General features: G+C 28.1%; 1 protein-coding gene across 7 annotated transcripts in view; it reads left to right on the forward strand.

The window, feature by feature from the left end:
* The window catches only part of LOC148228042 (GATA-binding factor C-like), a 160,402-nt gene extending 152,917 nt beyond the window's left edge, over positions 1 to 7,485 (forward strand). For 5 of the 7 annotated variants that reach the window (XM_088200373.1, XM_088200376.1, XM_088200379.1 and 2 more), the window contains exons 6-8: positions 2,760 to 2,964; positions 4,872 to 5,032; positions 5,118 to 7,485. In XM_088200373.1, the coding sequence (XP_088056499.1) occupies positions 2,760 to 2,964; positions 4,872 to 5,032; positions 5,118 to 5,144 (393 nt within the window). In that variant the 3' untranslated portion in view covers positions 5,145 to 7,485. The remainder of the gene's footprint in view (positions 1 to 2,759; positions 2,965 to 4,871; positions 5,033 to 5,117) is intronic. The other 2 variants (XM_088200377.1, XM_088200378.1) reach the window with 1 other exon arrangement.
* The last annotated feature ends 11,608 nt before the right edge of the window (positions 7,486 to 19,093 follow it).

Here is a 19,093-nt window from a genome sequence, read left to right on the forward strand (position 1 = left end):
GTCTTTTACGATGACTGTTATCGTATAATACCCATTTCTCATCTCCGATTATCAAATGATTCAAATCCAGACGTTTTTAAGATATGCGAATACGAGCCATCATATTTTTTTTGCTTAATTCACATGCAACCCATACACACTGTGTCCAAGCCTTCTCAGTATTCTTCTCAGTCTATGGAATTTTGAATTGGACTGGTTTAGTTTGAGTAAGATTCCCTTGAAGAACCATCTTTGACATTTGCGGTAGTACCCAATTTTTTTTGAGAAATTAATATAGCATGTATTTTTGTATAAATTGTTTACTTGAATGTAAATTTTAGGGCGCAATTTTTTTTGTGCGGAATGTAGAATTAAGATGTACACCAAAATATTTATTAAAATACGTTCTCAGGCACCAATTTTTTTGCCTGCTTTCTTAATTCATAAAAAAAATATTTTGCTAATTTTAAAACTACCGACTAACTGTTTCTTTGTTTATTATAATTATTATTTTATTTAAAAATATTTTATGCTGGGTTTAAAGCCGTATTAAAAGTGATTATAAACAGAATATGTAGATAATTAATTTGCTTGCAATATTATAAATATAATAACTCATCTACGTTTATTTTATGCTTATGTATGCATGAATTTTTAATGCATTTTTTAATCGGTTCTATACACTATGTTTAATTTACGACTTTTAAGTACTAACCATTTTATTGAAATAGCCTCTTGCGATAATTAGCATTCGCAATTGTGTTTCTAGACAAGTTTGCTATTGTTGCGTTGAAGTATGTGTATATGAGAGCGTCATGAATCGCCTCGAATTAAAAATAATGTCACACATAATTATATTTTAATCGCATGCTGACCGTGTCCACTCGTGTCAGAAGAATATAAAATTATGTATAGAAATCCAGATGTTCATCGCTAATCGTATGCTATTTTATTCTAGTGCGAAAAAAGTATACATACGGCACAACACAATTAATCCCGAAAAATTACACAACGCCGTTTTACAAAGTCAAACACCACAGAATGGTGGCAGCGATTTGCGTGATGTGGATAATGAAGTAATTTGACGTAATTACCGAATCTGAATTAGTGTGGGATTATGTAAATCGAAAAACGAAACCAGTTAATTTAATCTATACGCGTGTGTATAGCAACAATGAAATGACTATAATAACAACGAAATGTACTCAGGAGCTTTTATACTGTGCGTATAGTTTTTAATTATCAACGGTACGATTTCTGCGGCAATTAACTAATTAAACACGGCGTATTATTTTTTAGAAACGGCCAAAAGATAATAACACATTTCAATCTATAATTAAAAATAAATTGATATATTTTTAAAATAAAATATATTGCAATGTTAAAAAAATTGTAATTGCATGCCTTCATTTAATATGGCAAATTTAATTTTTTTATAAACATATTATTAAATTAAGCATTATGTTTGAGCTTTATTTACACCATAAGTAAAACACAATGAAATACTATTTTTAATGAGCTTATGTAATTCAAATTTTAGTTGAAGATGTATTATGAACTTGACATGAATGACAATAGAAGTTGATCCAAAAAAATTCTGTTCCTTTAAAAAATCAGTTTATTTCTCGGATTGCATATTTAAAAAATAATGTAGTTAACAATATTTTCAGATATTAAAAAAATAGTTTTTCTAAAAAATAATCTATGCATATTTATTGGGAGATATCATGAAAATAGTTCGAAATTATGGGTTCACATATTCTGTTCTTAACTATGTTATAAAAATATTTACGTGAAGTTTTTTTCATATTTTTATTTTTAATATAGTAATTTACGTTATTAAACCATTTCGGGCTACATTTTTTGTTATAATTTGTTATCAAGATACGATATTATATTAGCTTAATACGATAGCTCAGTAAAACGGCGCGTTTCGTAATTACTGTAGCTAATTGAAGCCGCTTACATAAGTAAATATATTTTTTGATCTAATTTTAAGATATAATAATAATAAACGAACAACATCCTAAGTTAAAAATAGAAAAGAACACACCATCCGTGAAAAGAACACGATTTTACTTTTATATCGAAAAGCACGCCATGACTCGCCACAATAGACCGATTCTTAATTCATAGATTATTATTATCATAATCTCAGTTCGTTTCTAATGATACATTTTATTATTTTTTAATTTCATACTATTGATCAAAAAATAAAATATTAATATATAGGTCCTCATCGCGAGCCGCCCGTGAAGAGCGAGCCGATAATTTAAAGGGAAAGACGTATGATTAATTCATGCCATAAATGTCGCAATTAATTATTATTCCAGTGGCACGCCGGCCGTCTGCAAAGAGCCGACAATTGTCTCTTGCATCCTAATCTGAAGAATCCATTAACACCGCTGCATCCCAAATAAACCCACACACGTTCGACAACATTTCGTCACGCCTTATTCAGCGCTGAGACGCATGAGCCGTAACGGTAACGCCCGTCAAAACTATGGGAAAATTATCGAGATCTAAAATTACGTGATTTATGCCACATTTTGACAATGACGCGTATTTGCCTCATTATGCTCAATTGGATCATACTTATCACATTGCTAAAACATGTTGTGTATCACTGGTTCAGTACAAGAGTTTATTCACAGACATGCGGGTGAATTCTTGACCCAATTCAGATCGTTTAACGTTGCAAATTTCATTTCTAATGGGAAAGACGCATTGTTAAGCTATTTATACTTGTTATTAATATATTTTATTTTGATTGTCAACAGGTTAATAGGCCGTTAACGATGAAGAAGGAGGGCATCCAAACTAGAAATAGGAAACTAAGCAGTAAAAGTAAAAAGAAGAAAGGCGGCGCCTGTCTAGCTTTGGGTGGAGTCATGGGTGACATTATAAAGCCTTTGCAAGATTCTAAGGGTGGTTTTGGAGCATCTCCGTTCGGGGCTGCCATGGGAGATTTTGGTGAGTTTTATGGTATTTTATTTTTTTTATTCACATATAGGTGTCTCTTAATAAAATTTAAACTTAACTATCAAAACATTTTTTTTTAATATTTATTAGCATATATACTTTAAAAAAACAACTTTAGACCCCTAAAAAAGCAGTACTAAAAATATTCAACAATTTAAAAATTGGGAAAAACTACTAATTTATTATTATTAAAACATACTTTTGTGGAAATATTTTTCATAAAATATTAAATAGTAGAAAATAGTAAGCATTACATTTGAATGATTTTTCTTAGTTATTGTGTAATTTTTGTTACACCACACAAAAAAATTTTACATTACCTATTACTTCATATTTATACCATTTATATTTTTAGAAATTAGTTTAATTCTTAATCATTGTATATATAAGATTTGATGATTTATAATAACAATTAAAAAATGCAATAGCTTATTAAGTTAATCATTTGATACAGAGTTTGTATTTTATCTACAAAATAAAAAGGTTTTTAAATTTTACTTTCTTTTTTATTAAATCGCACTGTATTAAAATAAAAAACAAATATCAGCCAATTATCGAATCAATTGCATATTGAAAATATATTTTTCGAGTATTTAATGTATTTTCATGTTTAAATTTACACAACCTATTGCATCAGATTTATACCTTTTACATTTTGAACAATTAGTTAGATACTTAATCGTTTCATAATTAAGATTTTATCACTTTAAATAAAACTAAAAAACGTCATTTTTACTTACTCAATTAATTTGTATATGTAAATGTATAATAAATAGGTTTTAAATTTTTTTTAAAGGCACGTTTCACTAAAAAAAATAATATAAATCTGCAGACATTTAAAATATGTCTTACTAGACAATCTGTGTTTTTGTGACGTATATATTCTTAAAAATCACAAATTTTTCATTATTAATTTAATAATTTAGATAAATATTTTTTTATCAATGAAAAAAATAAACATCACATTTTAATGACTTATTATAACTTTATTATTTTTTGTTACACTGTTTGTCTTATGTAATAATATCTATCATTTCAAAACTCACGTAACTTTAAATTATCAAAATTAAGCTATAAGGGGAAAAAATCTTTTAGATTATACCTGTAGCATTACAAATCTTTGAATTCTTATTTTTAAACCAAATATTAATTTAGAACTAGTTTGAAATTGGAATATTATTTTTTAGTTTAACAAATATATAAATATTCTACATAATCACTTTATTATTATTTTTTTTTGCACTTATGTGTTGACAAATTATATATATTGACAAACAAGTGTTCTTTTAACTTTAGTACAAAATCTAATATCTTATAAGAATATTCGATTTTGAATTATTATGTGATGAAAATATCTTTACAATTCGTGAAATTCTGAAAATATTAAGTTTTTTTAGTAATTTTTGCACTTATGTGTTGCCAACTTTATATATATTGACAAACAAGTGTTTTTTTACTTTAGTACAAAATCGAATATTTTATAAGAATACTCGATTTATTCTTGCATTGATTTTTAAACAGAAAATTTCACATTTTCTACTTTGATAATCGATATTTTAAAGTTAGAGTTAAAACTTTAAATTAAATCAACACAATATATACTTATGAAGCATATAATAATATAATATAGAGTTAAATGCAATAAAAAATATTTTAGTGTATTTTTAAAAGCATGATTTTTGTCAAAAAAATAATTCTAAAAAATAAAATAAAGTTGTTATGTAAAATTAAACAGTAAATATTGATTATAGTACATAAATACAGATTCTAAATTAGGTCAGGAAATTATTTACTTGCTAAAACAATGATTTTGTTATGATTTTAAACAAAAATTTATCTCGAGACCTCCTATATTTTAATGTAAATATCACTCCTTAAACGTGTTTTTAATTGATTTATTTCGTGTTTAGGACAACATGGTGCTCACTTAGGTGTTCATGCCGCGCATGCGCACATGCCGGCGCATTGGTACGGCGCGGGGCCCGCGCACCAACCGTTTGCGGCCCCTCCACCTGCTCCACCTGCCGCCTATCATCATCACATGACTGGCCTTACCTCCCTTAATTCCATGGTGAGCAAACGCACATTGCAAAAATATAATTATTCGTCATTATTGTCAATATTTATATTAATAATCGTGCTAATTTTTGTTACAGTCCGGCTGGAGATCAGAATACACGTGATGAGCTGATGAAGACTTGGATAACGGGAGCATGTCAGGAAACAGTCCCGATGTAAATAATACGGAAGTCAACGGTTTCCTGAACTCGTATGATCCCTTCTGTCTGTTATATCGTGCTGTGTAATATATACATATAAATAATAAAACGTGAACGAACTCAAAAAATAATTAAATAAATAATTTAATTGAAAAAATAATGTAAATATTACGTATTAAATAAATATATATACTTATGTATAATAATATAAAAATATATATACGAAGGAAAATATCAAGAGAAGTCGTTTCTTCATACAGTTCCAAAATGTTTTATTTTTTACGTTGTTTTTGCTTATTTTTTGTTTCTTTAAATTCTTGATGGGATGAAAAGTACAAATACTGATAGGTAAATAATTGTGTTTTTATAACTATGCATATATTCTTAATCAGCTGTTAACATTGATTTTCCCCAATATATATTTTTAAAATCAAAGACTGGTGTGCCAGCTTCATGTATGTATGTACATAACTGAATTGATTGCATATAAAGATGTAAATTGGAATATGCGTATCTGTGTATGTGTAAATTTTGCATCTACATGTACATGAATAAATATATAAATTCATTTTAAACTTGTGGCCATATTTGTGTAAGTGATAATTTTTATTTCCGATCAATTCAATTACAATTGTATAAATCGAACGATGAAAATATTACTAATAAAAAAAGATATTTTTAATTATTCAAAGAGAATGATAAACTATATTAGGTTGGTGTGTATTTTTAATTATTAGTCATTTGCAATTGTGTACATAAATAATTTAATTGAAAATTTAAAAATATAAAAAAACGATGCCGGTCGTATTTTTTAAAAAAACATTTTGTAATCACCGTTTTTTACGCACCGTTTCTGTTACTAATTCAATACAAAACAAATTGAAAAAATATATAATCGATGGAAAGCATACGGAACACATACATATGTATAAAAAAATTAGGAATTCAATAGAAAATAAGACTTAAACGAGAAAAATAAATAAAAAATAAACTAATTTTAATACGTCGCCCGATTGATGTTATTTTTCAAGCTCGCGACACAACTATATGAACAAGTGCAATGGGATTTATTTACGTGTAAGTTTTTAACCACTCTGTAGTTGTTCACCTAATACAGGGTGTTTTAAACAATTGATCTAAACGACACTATTTTTCAATTATAACATATCATATTATTTATTTTAAATGACGATCATTATAAAATTATCCAATTAATTAATTTGTGATATTTCGATTCGTTTGTGCATATCTACTCAATTAAATTAAAAAATGTACTTAATGTTAAAAAATATATTGTTTAGATTAATTGTTTTAATATCACCAGTATTATTTAAATTTAAGATAGATTAATTTTTACTAGCTTCCTTTCATCAAACAGAACCGAACGATTATATGATATATATTTGAAAATAAATAAATTATCAAAAAACGGTGTTTCATGAACGAGACTTGTCGCTACAGGGTCATTCAGAACAATTTTTATTTAATTTATTTAGTCAATATATTAGCGATTAGCTAAGAAGTTTTGTACACATCATTTTTTTACCTATATTTTCTTAAGTTATATTTTGTTACTTGTTGATATATTGATAATATTTATTAAATATATAATGTTTGGGCAGCTGATGACTTACCACTAAATTGAAGATTAAAGTTCATTTACATTAAACTCTTACACTGTAATAAATCGTTTCGTTTCGTAGGAATGTATTTTTTTTTAATTAGCAACAAATTTATTTATTTGTGTACATAGCGTATTTGTTTCATTCCTTTATATCTTGTTTTTGTATAAAAAATAATGCAATTTTTTTGGTAAAGGAGGAGTATTATAAATAAAAAAGACTATTATATCGAGATTTAACGTGAGATGTTCAAAGGGCAAAAGATGTTTTATTTTTGTTGTTCAAATGAATGTTGTTGTTTAACTGCTCCAATTAGTGTTCAAAAATGCACAAAAAATCGTTCACTAATAACCAATAATAAAACGTGATTTGATTGAATTAATACAGGAATTAATTAATTATTTATAAACGCGAAAGTTTGCCCTTTGAAAATTGATTTAATAATTTTAAGATTTGCCCATCGTGTGATTGTAGTTATAATTTATAAATATTAAAAAAAAGAAAATTAAATCTAGTGTATTGATTTCATGTTAGTAATGTATTGTATTGTGGATCGCAGAAAGAACTTGTAATATATTATTATTATAAACGATTATAAAATGACGATTATATACATATGCGAAAAATGAAAACAACAGTGCATACAAATAAAAAAATAATAAAAAAACAATGAATTAAAAAAATATCCAACTGCATTTTATTACTATCCAACATTCCTAGCAATAATATAACAAAACATTTATATGTATATAAAAACAAATCTATGAATGATCAGTGAAGCAAAAGTACCTTTTTTATATAAAAACATAAATAGATTTTTTGCGACCGCAAAATCTGGACACACTCGAAAACGCAATCATGTGTTTGAAGTGCAATGATCCCTTTGCGGTTAAACCAAAAGCAAACACTCACAAAAGAACATCCATTCATGTGGTAAAATCAATAAACAAATGGTTAAATCGGTTTACTAGGGTTTCCAAAACTTTTAAAAAAATAAAAAAATAAATATTGAACATACTATTTAAACCAATGGTATTTGGGTTTAAATTAAATAATTGCAATATTATTATTTAAGAGTCACTGGTTCACATATACTGGTCTACCTTTCTCTTTCTATTTTTAACAAGCACAATATTGACCATATTAAATTCGAGTTACGAAACGAGGGTAGCGTGTTCAGTGATGTCTATGGCAGCCGAATAATAGGGAGAGATCATTGGGCAAATTGAAAAGTTGGTCATGCGAATGATGAGGTTAACCTAAGCCGAGAACAACTATGAGATTTGATTATACTGAAATAAGAAAGAGGGTCGCAAGATTAAATAACCGTTACTGCTTGCGTCAAATCTCGCTGCCGGAAGTACATATGTATTTCAGACCGATAATAACATATGAACATGCTATATTAAGGTATGGTATAAAATACTATAGACTCGAACATCAGAAGAAAAATATTCATGAATCAACATCTATTTACTTTACTTACACTTCTGTAAATTATGTGTAAATCTTTTTTTCTTCCTATTAAATATAGTTCATCATAATAATAAAGTATGTTTTTTTATACTAGATACAAATTTTGTTCATAAGCTTCAAATTCGTGCTTTTAATTATCATGTACAATTATATGCGCTAAAATAAGTTAGTGAACTAGTAAACACAAAATGGCAAAATCTGATAAACTCACCAAAGTATGCAGTTTCCCAATAATAACCGTTATTGCAGCACAAGTAGAAACAAAAACAACACACAATCGTATTTTTGTGCGAAGTATACGACTTTCTTTTTGTGATTAGGTTTTATCACGCGCGAATGTTTGTATGTAAAAATTGGAAGCTGTGACGTACAATGTCTTAAATGGTATGATAACAAGCTTAAGTTTTTTAAATCATTCGCATGATGTAGGATTGTATATAGATTATTTTAAAATAATAGAAAATATTTTAAGGGCTGTAAAAAGGAAAAATATAGGCTCCCACATTTAAAATAATTTATACAATATTTGTACCAGGAAGCGAAAATAGTGACTTAGGTCAAACGGTAAAGTGCTCCTGATCTCAGCGGTTCCTTAAGAGTAACCATGTTACTTTTTATTTAGACCGTTCATGAGATATTAGATTGTATGGAACACTATAATTTTGAGTGGGTCATTTTTAGATGTTTAGGTCTTTCGCGTGTAAAAAGTAGCAATATAAGCCCCAAACATACGTTTTTATTAGGGTTATATAGTGCAACTAAGCAAAATTTTGAATAAATTGCATTTAAAATAATATGTATTTATACTAGAGAGAGGAAGTAAGGTGACATAAATAAATTGTCTATTTTGAGATATTTAGATCTTTTGCCGCTTGAAAGTGAAACATAAAAAATTACAACAGACGGCATTAAAAATTTAGTATCTTGACATATTTTTTTTGGGGAGAGGGATATAAGATGGAGTGGATAAAAAATATGATTAAGTGCTAATGTTTTAATCAATGTCCTTAAGGGTATCTATGTAAAATTGAATTTAGATTGTTTAAATCATGTGGGATTGTATATACTGCAGATTTACATATAGATGATTTGTTTTCACTCAATATTGTAAGCTACAAAATTACTAGTAAAAATATGTATATGTCTAAATAAAAATGTAAAGCGGAACACATTTTTTCATAACATCATTACAAAAGTAGGCTAAGAATACTTTTTTTTAAATAGGGTCGCAAATGATAATTTCGTATTGCTATTTAGATGGTATCGGACTTCATAGCGAAAATCACAGATTGAACAGAATTTATTTTATGATATTTTTAATTTTACGTTATTTCTAGATTTGAGCAAAATTATTTTATAAACAATTACTTTATCTGATTTTTTGAGTTATAAAATAAAATATGATGTATTAAAATTTAAATCTAAAATACATATATTTAAAAGAAATATTCGAAAAAGAAAGATACACTTTTCATAAAATATTACTTAAGCAGCTTATTTTAAATTAACTTATACGTTAAAGTATTTCTAAGAAAGTTTAAGAACTGCTTCTATTTTTACTGTATTGTAACTTTCTGAATATCCCTTGCACATAATTTAATCCATCGACTAACTTTTCTGTCATACCCCATATTTGCACTTTTGTATCGTCTTCCCGGGTACAACCAATAATTTATCGATTCCTTAAAAGCGACCAAAGGAACACCTTAAACGCCACGGTGATATAGCCTAAAGGTGAGATCGGAACAAACGTACACGGTGAAGATGAATATTGAAACAAAATAAAAACAGTCACACAAAAGTGCTTCTCTCACCGCTACGAACTCCGGCGTTATAAATCTCGATACCAAACACACCCCCAAACCGGGCATTTTGATATAAATATTTATAAGGCTTTCATACATAGGTATGTAAGTGTGTATGAGAAATAAAGGAATTTCGCTTTAGGGTTCATTTGGTCATAATCGGACACTGGCGGTGTGATGTATTAAAAATTCGAATTGGGAAAAAAAGTTTCTGGTTGAGAGGGTTTGGTTGAATTATTCAAATGTGTCGGCATTTGAAAATGATAACGTTGCGATGCTTTATGGATTGTTTCGAATTAACGCTTCTTAAGAGCGGCTGCCGGGTATATAATTTCCGTCTTCGTGAATAATGTTAAGTGTAAATAATGTCAATGAAAAAAAGTGGGAGTAAATTGACATTAGCATATAATATGTAATTCGATGATAAAACACGAGGGCGATTTTTTACACTGTTTCGATTAATACTATTTTTTTATCTACCAGTTTGGTTCACAGTTATAGCGATCATGTATTATTTTTTGTTAAATATTTTCTGCAGATTTAATTCACTATTTTTGATTCATATTATAATCATATATTTTATTAGAATGTTTAAGCTATAATATTTAATATACCTTTTTATATTTTATATTAAAAAATAATCTATAATATGAAGTTATATTAAAAAAATATTACAATATCTATACAAGCATGTATATTTGTTGGTATACTTGACGCGATTGGTATCCCTTTTCTTGATGATGTCACATGAGAGCTCTCTGGCCTTGTATATAAGCAAATGTTTCATGACTAAAATGTATTTAAATCTGAATATAATAAACTGTCATGGTATAGCTTACCAATAAAAATTGACCTACTTCTATTTCGAAAAATCATCTTATATATAATTGTTCTAAGCCGCTTCAGCTTCATTATATGCTCAATCTTCTACTCTGTAAATCGTATCACTTTGTATGAACGGTGTATGTGATAATACACGTAAACAAAAGAAATATATTTAATTATAATATTCAAATTAAAAATTGAATTTGCTCCGTTGCTTTCCGAGGCACCGGTAATGCATTCTGTTGTTTCGACCAATGAAAAATAAGCATTCAAATATAAAACAAGATGGCCGACAGTAACGTGACAACAGTTTTAAACAATTATTATTTATTAATAAAATTTTGCTACGCGACCATAATTTTCATTAATTCGTTATGTGCGTTGTTCGATTTAACTGAATATAAATAATCGGATTGCAAATTAACTAGGTATGTTTTAACTATGAAATTTAAATATATTATATACATAATGTGTTGGTCCTTAATCTAAATAAATTCAACCGTTCCTAACTATTCGGTATTCGAATATTTGTTATTATTTTGCTATTTGTGATTTATAAAAAATACACTGAAAAAACGATTAACTCTTCAAATAGAGCTGTTGTGATTTATTATGAATCTGTGTATTATAACGATGCTTATGATAATTTTTATATTCGATGTACCACAGCCCAATTGTGTTTTGTGAAATTTATCTTCTTATGTTAATCTTATGTAGAATAACCATGACCATAACTACTAATAGCTGACAAACTAAATATTAAAAAAAAGCACATTCTAATTTATGAAATTGCAGAAATATGCATATTTAATTTAGTTTTGATTTTGTATCCCTTTCAAATCAATACCAATAATGTTTAATTTTAAGTCGGAAGTAATGTGTTAAAATATTTTTTTAATGTACCGAGTAAACAGGTTTTAATAAAATAAATTATAATTGATTTATATTTTTCTAGGATTTTGAAGTCAAAGAAGTGTGACTTTGTAGTCAATATAGACACTGGAAAAAGCTGGTAACAGTTTATTTTCATAGTATATAGTAATGTAGTGGTGTCGAAATGCCTGGTCTAAGAACTCGGAGAGTCTTCGCTGGAGTATCGAGTCGAATTATTGTCGACTCGTTGGTGTCTCTGGAGCGTCAAACTCTGTCTCCGTGTCTTCTGTCGGCCCATCTGTCTCCTTCTGGTAAGTGTCACATATTTTATATTGCTGGTTCTACACAGCTCTACAAATCGCAGATGAGGGTGTTGGTCGGCCAATTGCATTGCTTTTTAGACACATCCACAAAATGTGTTTACGATTTAAAAGTAAAACGTTTAGATATAAACTTTCGACGATCGTTATTAAAGCGGTATAAATAACGATAGTTTTTTTACAAATATTTTTTTATAAATAAATATATCTAATAATACTATATACTTCAACCGTGAATATACGTTTTTTTACATGTTTCGTTAAATAAATTATATTCTTATAATTTTAATTAATATACGTCTAATTAATTATTAATTATTATATTATTGTAGCAATTAATATAGTTTGCTCATAATTTTTAATACAAATAAAAACATTTAAATTATATTCATTTGGAGCTGTATCGAAAGCAAAAAATCGCAAAAATCGATATTTAATCCAGAACTAAACTGATATCAATTTTTTTAATGGACCTGGATCGAAAAATATAAAAACAAATTAATAGCGAAAATATAAAAAAACTGCAGTGCATTCAATATCTAATAATGATTGGATAAGATCAGATCTGTATCAGGGTTTTTTGGGCGGATTTGCATGTAAAGTAAATAACTAGAGATAAATTAATCGCGATCGAAATAAAATATTTGCGTCATGAAACAACAAATACAAAAACGTAACACAGCTTCATAAATATTCACAGGTGTGCGTCACACGCACACAAGCGGTGGGTCATTACAACGTTTAACGAACGAATTCTACGTATTTCCGTCATAGTAGATACCAACGATAAAAATTTTATTCACAAATATTTTTCGAAGGTGTTGAATATTTTTTTAAATAAAATCTTATTGTTTTACATTTTGAAACAAAAAAAGTGACTCGAAAGAACAAATTGTTCCATTTTTAAAAAAATAAAAATATTTGAGATGGTATAAACAAATATTTGATCAATTATTCGAATATTCATATAGCTTAAAATCGGATGAATGTTTCCAATATTTGATTGAGAACCATAATCATATACTACAATATTTTTTTTTTAATTCATGATTTATTTCAAAGCCATATAGTTTGTATTCGAGTGGTATTTAAAAGCTCACTGTTAATTAAATTACTCAAAACCATAGTCTATTTTAAAAATACAAAATTATTTATTTATTAACCCAATATAGTACCCAAAAACGATATAAATAATTTGCAATAAAGCATTATTTAGGAAATAATACAATTTTAATTTATGTAAATAGCTACTATTGACAATATTCAGGATCCACCACTGCCTCTTAGTCGTGAATTCATCTATTGCCCCCAAATATTATATATGTATATTTATTCATATCAAGCTTAGATTATTTTAACAAATTATTATTTTTATGTTTGAGCATACTAAAAAATTAATTATTATATATCGATATTTTTTATCTAAAATCATAAAAAAAACGTACAAATCATCGCGCGTCCTTTGAATCACACTCTCATATGTACATATAAATATACGAACGATTCGTTTATGGCGTATGGTTATTATCATCGGTCGTATATCACGACACTTGGCGCGGTACGAGAGGGCGGAGGCGCCTCGCCCCCCGGGGGCTCCGGCCGACGCAGCTGCTGCGCCCCAACGGCGCGCCCCACCCACCGAAAAAAACATTCTCGTTGTGACACCGAACGTTTGTTTATATGCCGAAACAAAATTTATACATTGACCGCGTATAAAAAATATTTAATTATACACATAGTGCGATACAACCCGGTATGCCGCCACACTTGCGCACTATAAGACTGCTGCTGCTGCTGTTGGTATTGGCTTGGTTAATTAAGACGTAATTCAACGGCGAGAATTGGACCGTCGCGTCTCTTTGTAATTTCTCGATATGGCTTAGAAAAATCGGTTCATTCATAGAATTAAAACGAGCTCTTTGATGTGTGGATTGTGTAATTTTTAGAGCGTGTTAAATTCAAATGAAAATAATTCATGAATCGATTTTGTATTACTTAGTAGATAGGGGTACATAAGCTAAGATCAGCAACGCAGAATTATTTTAATAATAAATAAATCGTGTAGGTGGGTGTAGAAAGCTAGCTACCTTTCGATATATTTTCGATGTCACTCAAAACTTTGATTTGAAAGTCATCTTAATCCAAAAAAAATGGTTAAATATTATGTATCAAATTTGCTAAGTCAGTTGCTTAATAAAATTATTCACAAATTTATCCGTCGGCAGGACGTAATGAGGGAGCGACATTGTTTTTGTCTGACTCGTTTCACAGTCACTAATCTCTCATGCCTCTCAACAAAATAGATGTATTCTACTTATGTTATAAAATTGAAGGAATTTAAAAAAGCATTTCTAAAAGTTTGTAAAAAATATTTTTTTAATTTTTGCTTATGGCAATATGTAAGGAATGGTTATAAAGTAACGCATGCATTGAACTATTGTCTTGTGCTCTTGCTTCTCTGTATCAAAGAAATACCTGCAATAATTAAAAAGCAGAATATTTTATATATGCTGATAACCTAAAGGTAGTTCAGAGCATTCGTACAAATGCGGATTCGTTGTTTCAAAAATCAGCTGTTGAGATGATTGATCTAATACTAGCTACTTTTTAGAATAGCCAAAGTTGCAAAAAAGAATCGCTGATACATTTAACAGTTTCTCTTGTTTGATGTAAAATGTTTAAATAAGAAATACTTGAAAATTATAATACACATTATAAAAGTTGTTATGCGGAGCGCATGTCACTTGAAAAATTTATTGCTGATTCACGTTCTGTGTGATACATCAGTTGTATTTTTGCTAGGAATGTTGGAATACAATACATTACATACCTGACGTAATGTGTTTATTAAAGTGGTGTCAAAAATCTATCAATGCTCGACGATTTTTATAAAGTCGCGATCGCGTCCCTTATTCTTACTGTCGAGACCAGAACTTCAGCAATCAATAACTATATTACGTCCAAACGTGCATGACTAAAACATAGAGTTAACATAGCAAGTCAATAATTAGCATTTAAAATGCAGATTTGAACAGAAAAAGATATTTTATAATTTATATCAAATACCTATTCAATCTCACGATTTTCACAAATATTTTTAGCAAAATACGATAGTATTCTGTGTTTTTTATTGACTTTGAAACTCAAGATGGGTCTTCACCTTCTCTTTAGTTTCATAATTCGTTTTTATTATTATTTAGATGGACATGTCATTGTCACATTAATAACTTATTATATATAATGAGATAAAATCACAAATATATAATAATAAAAAATATTTTAAGCTGCAATATTTCTAAAATAACGCATTTTGATTAATATCTTTTGTAATATTTTTTTAAACAATAGAGAAAAATAGAAGTACTTTTTGTGTTTTTATTGTTAAATATAGCATATTATAGTGCGATTCCAATATTATAAGGATAAAAGGATCGCTGTTTTAAGCAGGATACTGATGAGGGATCAAACAAGATTCGATTTAGAATCAATGACACATGTAAGTAGAAGGACGACGGTAGGTGGAGGGCATAAAACGAGGATGCGGATAAAGCAGATCTGTCCCCAATATTTATTTTCCTAGGGTGGCTGTACAAAAATAGATAAATAACAGACAGATAAGCAAAGGAAGACGGATGCTGCAGCCGGACACAAAAGACGGTAATGCCAAACCGATCACAGGGGCGGTTCGTGTGTTCGCCTTCGGAAGGAAGGTTTATTTGAGTTCTTTATTAATAACTTTATTATAGTACTTTATTAATAATGAACACTTAAATTTCAATCAGAGTTTTCAGTCATGAATTTTTTTATGCTGCAACAACAATCATCATTTTGATCTATTTTATTTATAATGTTATACTTCCTATTTATACATAATTTATATAAAATAGTGCGTCGGTATGTGTATGTACGATTTTATCTTCATACGATTATTGTGATTTATGCGTTCTTATTTTTTATAATATCATTAAATTTACACTTTGCCTAATTTATTGGGTAATGGAATATATTTTTGAAACATTTTCACGCAACGCCGCTACGTTTTATCTGCGAAAATCTGGAATTATATAAAAATAATTAAGCGAATTCGACAGTCAAATCATTAGTTCCATATTTAGGATAGATATCAATCGTATATTTCAGTCGGTTTTATATAATGAGCTTTAATTAACAATGAAAAGAATGCAACTTTCGCTGCTGGGAATCGTTATAAAAATTATGAAATTATTCAGTAACTATTGCGGTGTTTTTAAATAAAATAAATATAAATAGGCTTATGTGGTTTATTGCTTAATTTTAAATTAAATTAGGAGACGCACTGTGAATATTATTACTTGGAATGCATATGCAAATATTGAATAAAATATGTATTTATAAAAAAATAAGCTGTTATTAGACAAAGATCTTTAAGCTGCGCAAGAATCTAATATTCATAGTTTTATGGTAAACCGTAACATAATAATTATATTTTTTTATTGATTAAATATCGATAAAATCATTGTTTGATTTATTTTACAATGTGTTAAATATGCATATCAGACTTATTGTCTAGTCTACTTATTATTCATATAAGAGCCATATTTATAACTTATTTGTGTTGATTCTTAAAAATAAATTAAGCACATTGCCTCTATCTATATAGTTGATTAATCAATCTACGATTTTTTTATTTAAACAAAAAATATTATATCACGAGTCGTCCATCCCTTCGGGAATCAAGTGGCGAAAACAATGTGTTTGTCCGTCGCAGGGGTGTAGACGCCCCCTAAATCTTCAATATGTGATAAAACAAGTGTAGTGCTAAATCGGCTGCCGGTCACTTTGTGCCACCCCCGTGACAGGGCACATTTTTCAACGGATTTCTTTGTCGCTCGTTGCGCTTATGAAAACGAGTATTGAAATTCGATCGGGACAGCTCGAGCGAAAAGTATCGATTATATACAGACGGGCCGAAAGTCCGATCTCAGAACGGATCCTTATAACCATCGTTAAGGTGGTCACCCGTGAAATAATCGAACGGACACCCCCTTCAGTGAGGATTTTGTTTTATATTGCACCAACCCTTAATCTTATCTGAGCCGTATTTTATTTGATGTAACACTAAAATAATATAGTACATATTCATAGAATTAGAAACACTTTATTTTATTATTTTTATAAAACAAAGTTTGTTAATTAAGATTTAATACTTGACACATGTAAATTTTAATGTACATGACATTAATTGTTTTTTTGCGCTGAATCAAAACAAAATTTATTTAACTAAAATTTTTTTAATCAACGTAAATTTTATTAAAGCACATTTTTTTATTTATTAATAAAATTATTTATATATTTAATAGCAGGAAAAGGGAAGAGAACAACGATCCAACTTTTCTTGACTTTTAAAAATTTACTGTTAAAATGTTGCTTTTGTATTAAATTGAGCAAATTTGACCAAGATAGAATTTATAATTTTCAATACCTAATATCACTCAAAGAAGCAATTTTTCTTCTTAAAATGTCCCGTTTTTGCGGTTATATTTTTTGGACAACTTTCCTTGCAAATGCAAGAGACAAAAATATTTTAAATGGATCTCAGTCAAAATAATTACAATGAGACAAAATTATGGGTTATGAAAATTTTAACTGAAAAGTATATTTTGATGATGTAATGACATTCAATAAAGAATTAAGCCAATTACTATACAACTAGATCATTACTATTTGGTTGGCAATTGCGTTACATTCTATTTAGCAGTAGTTCCAATTATTTGGTTCCATTTTAATATTTCTATAAACAAACAGCAGCAATATTTATTAAGTAAGATATTTATTACATTCTAGATGAATAAGATAAATGACTCACGATTGCTCATTGTTTTTTGTTACATTGAAAATTGACCTAGATGACAAATAAACATGAATAAAAAATATATTAAAATAGTGTTTCATGTTTTTTCAATATTTTTGCTGAAGCTTAAAGCTTTCTGTTCAATACAAAAAAATCTGAAAACAGAAAGATCGATGTTAATAAATTTTAAATTATGCTTTTTGTAATTTTATGTCGATTTTTTATATATCTAAAAGAATCAATTTACTTATTTTATTGCTCTTTTTTTATGAAATTTATATTTTTTTAAATTTGTGCTTTGTAATGTGTGGGTTTTTTATAATGAAATCTTCAATTATATTGTTAACGTTGCTAGTTAAAAATAAAAATAAATTAATTTTTACCTACACTTGAAACAATATGTACATAAAAACTAAACACTACTTAATTGACCGTTAATGGTATATTTAAAATAATATAACTTTACGAGTTTCCACAGTATCTGCGATGTAAATAAAATTTGTTTTAAAGGCGTCATTATCGAGCCGAGCCGAGTTTTGTATTGAGAAAACGTGTAATTTGATAAATCCTTATCACCGCTAATTTGTGTGTTTTGTACATGTTTTGTTCCGACGATGAACTCATTAATTACTTAATTCGTCCATTGTTGATTATTAATTCACGTATGATGAGAGGATGATGAAATAGCTCGTTATGAAATTCAAAGTGTAATATTTTTTCAAGCCCCCCGAAGTTTACGTCTTTATTACTTTTAATTATACGAAGTTATTACATAAAGTTTTATTTATTCATTATGTCGGCTAACCAAGGCTATTTTTTATATTTCAATTAAATCATCTAGATTCTAAATTTGTTTATGAGTATAATATTCAAATGGAACACTCGATTAAAGATGGTAAAGTATTAGTATAATACACCAGCTAAATAATTATTTTTATTTGTAGTATCAAAAATTTATATTAATTTGTTCACGGCGTCACAATTAAAATTTGTTTCTTAAATTGGTAATAATTAATTTGTATCGATGTCGATGCGGTTTATACGTTACAAGCTTAAGTGGCAAATTTTGCGATAAGTCTTATCATAATTCAGATGTAATGGATTACAGAAATTAAATTATACATATTTTTTCTTCACTTCGTATAGGAAATTACTCAATTCG

Source organism: Plectrocnemia conspersa, unplaced genomic scaffold, assembly GCF_051122295.1.
Source record: "Plectrocnemia conspersa isolate PC_06_02 unplaced genomic scaffold, ASM5112229v1 ptg000012l, whole genome shotgun sequence".
Taxonomy (NCBI): domain Eukaryota; kingdom Metazoa; phylum Arthropoda; class Insecta; order Trichoptera; family Polycentropodidae; genus Plectrocnemia; species Plectrocnemia conspersa.